This window comes from Balaenoptera musculus, chromosome 18 (assembly GCF_009873245.2).
Source record: "Balaenoptera musculus isolate JJ_BM4_2016_0621 chromosome 18, mBalMus1.pri.v3, whole genome shotgun sequence".
NCBI classification, from domain to species: Eukaryota; Metazoa; Chordata; class Mammalia; order Artiodactyla; family Balaenopteridae; genus Balaenoptera; species Balaenoptera musculus.
Genome location: NC_045802.1, coordinates 34,209,665 through 34,212,641, shown reverse-complemented (window position 1 = coordinate 34,212,641; position 2,977 = coordinate 34,209,665). Strand labels below are relative to the sequence as shown.

Genomic DNA, 2,977 nt, shown 5'->3' with positions numbered 1-2,977 from the left:
TCTCATGAGGACTATCATTAGCAATTTTATTTTTTCCTTTTTCCAACCTAAAGAAAGGTAAATGAAATTTAAAATTCAAACAATAATGTAAACACTACTATTTGGACAAGATAACAATTCTTAAAGACCAAACTTGCTTGGCAAGCAGTGGCACCTCATAACACCTCAAAATGTTCTTTTTCCAGCTGCCATATAAATGTCCAAATTCAGCATATGAACGATTTTTCCATGTTTGATGTATAAAAATGTAGGTTTTAAGAATGTCAAATCTCTGAAAGTCAGGGACTGCTTGTATATGTAATTGTTTAGAAGAAATTGATGCTCCTTAATTAAGTAGGTTTTAGATTAATGCTGGGGAAAGTATTTACAGAAATCATTTGGTTCTTTTGGCCACCCCCAGTTGTTTTTCCTCTGGCCAAGTAATAACTAATATACCTTCTAGTATAAGTTCTGGAACAAGATGAATCTGTAAAATGACATTAGTACATTAGTACATGGTGAGTTTCAAATGAGAAATGTTAATATAAATTGTACAGATAAATGGTTGTAGAAAAAAAGGCAAATAAGTTTGGATGACTATTTTAATAAAGAAAGTCATGTGTGTGTATATGCACATTTAATGTATTTATTCTGTTAATTATATGTTTCTAAATTATAGACTTGTACTTGCTTCTCTTTACACACCCAGGTGTCAGCTGAAAAATTTCTCAAAAAATTCTCAGCCAAAAAGTTGAGAATTATGTTTTATTCAGTCCTTACTGAGGACTGTAACCCAGGATACAGCCTCTCAGATAGCTCTGAGGAACTGTTCCAAAGAGGTAAGGGAGGAACCAGGATATATAGGAGTTTTTGCAGGAAAAAAAAAAATGTAGTCAAACATCAAATGATTACTGCTAATCACAAAAACAGACATCTCAACTTAATGATTTTACTACTTTTCTACATATAGGAAAATGCAAGAGTGTGGGCTTATTGAAATCATTCCTTTGATATGCATTTTAACTATCTAGGATCAATATTCTGTCTGTCTCCATTTTGAATCCTCTCAAGGTGCACAGCTACATTGGCTGATAGCTATGGCCTCAACATTCTTTGTTTACTGAAATGGCAGGCTTTACTCCCGAGCAATACCTGCAATTGAGGTTTCCTCCCCAGGAGATAACAACCTGTCAGCATGGCTCAAGCGTTTGTGAACAGCAAAATCCAGCCTGGGAAGGTGGTTGTGCTCATCAAGCCCACCTGCCCCTGCAGAAGGGCCCAGGAGCTCCTCAGCCAATTGCCCTTCAAACAAGGGCTTTTGGAATTTGTCGATATCACAGCCCACGATGACACCAACGAGATTCAAGATTATTTACAACAGCTCACAGGAGCCAGAATGGTACCTCGGGTCTTCATCGGTAAAGAGTGCATAGGTGGATGCAGTGATCTAGTAAATATGCATGAGAAAGGGGAGCTGTTGACACGGCTAAAGCAAATTGGAGCTCTGCAGTAATTATAGAGCAGACCCCAGGCTGATATCCCCCTTGAGAGCTGGATGGCGTTGCAGATAATGACAGCACTTCCTGGTGGATGGACCTGGGGCTACGTTTACCCAGCTACAGCAACTGTTTACTTAAAATTTTGAAATATGTTAATGCAAATAAAGTGGAGGGCAAAAACAGCTTTCTTTCCTTTTGACTCAGTATTAAAAGTGGACCAACTTGCCCAAAACAACAGGTCTGAGAAGTTCGATGGATGTCTCAGGTTTCTTGTGGATTGGCCCTTTGGGTTCCAAAAGACCAAGACAAGATATGCTTAGGATTCACTCACTGACCCAAAAGATGTTCCTTTGCTTTGGCACGTGTTCCTTCCTATATGTTCTCCACATGCTGGGGCTCCTCTACTTCAACACCAGTGTTTCTCAACCAAGTATATCCCAGACCCCCTGGGTTGAATCTATAGTTGGTTTTCTGCTACTGTCCAAAGATTATTTTGTTGAGTTTCACTTTATAGAATTTGTCTTAAGAAATCAATAGATATTTTGAATATGCTTTTTCAGAGGATGTCTCCCTAGCCACCATCCCCACCCCACCTCCTACCCTCTCCTACTTTGAGAATCACTGCTGTGAACCAGTGTTCTGAAGCGTGACAACTCATAGATCTCATAGGAAATATTCAACAATTCTGTGAAGGGTCTGAGCACCCAGTCTGAGAGACGCCACTGAAAAGTTAAGCACGGTTGGTCTTCATTTTGTGCCACAGGGATCAGAGGTATAAATGCAGATGCTACCATCACGTGGCAACACTCTGTTATGTAAGATGGTTGTCCAGGGAATCCTGAACAAGTGTGTATTAATTTGTTTAGATTATAAACAAAAGTAAAACATAAAATTTTAAATGTTACATAGAAAACTTGTATCCCCCACTTCCAAGAATATATCTGTGAAAGTAGCCAAATTTGGGAAACACTGTTCTAAATGATTTTCTCTCTCTCCTTTTTTTCCCCCTCACTCTATGAAAACTTAAGAATTGCAAGATTAAGTTAATTTTCTTCTGTAGTCTCTAGTATGAATGGTTAATTTCTTCTCTAATAAAGTACCCATGGATCAAAAAAAAAAAAAAAAAAAAGAAATAGCAGACAACGTTCTTTGTTCACACAGGGAAGTAAAAGTAATAGTGAATAAATGAAATAGTCTTGGAAAGTGTAGGGATTACCAAGAATGGAAAGGACTGATCAGGTCTGTTGGTCATACATCACAAGGAGTTGAAGAAAAAAAAAGGGGCATTCAAGAAAATCAGGCCAATGACAAAATAGACTTCAGCCATGTGTTCTAAGGTGATTAATAAAATAAATATACTATAAACAAGGGCTGGGTCAGCTCACTCAATCCTTAATATCCTATGAAATTTAAAGAATCTAAATGGCACAAAAACTGATAAGTCACACATATATTTTTAATAAAATCAACATATCATAATGATGAAACAAAGGAGGTAG

The 2,977-nt window shown here is 37.5% G+C and overlaps 1 protein-coding gene across 1 annotated transcript; it reads left to right on the top strand.

The window, feature by feature from the left end:
- Nucleotides 1–1,174: 1,174 nt before the first annotated feature.
- Nucleotides 1,175–1,642, top strand: LOC118884277 (glutaredoxin-1-like). Its single transcript, XM_036831811.1, has one exon. It carries the CDS (start codon nt 1,175–1,177, stop codon nt 1,490–1,492), a length of 318 nt encoding a protein of 105 aa, XP_036687706.1. The 3' UTR covers nt 1,493–1,642.
- Nucleotides 1,643–2,977: the final 1,335 nt, after the last annotated feature.

Bases quoted from the DNA above. Each gene is read 5' to 3' on its own strand.
- LOC118884277 (XM_036831811.1), top strand. From the start codon at position 1,175: ATGGCTCAAGCGTTTGTGAACAGCAAAATCCAGCCTGGGAAGGTGGTT.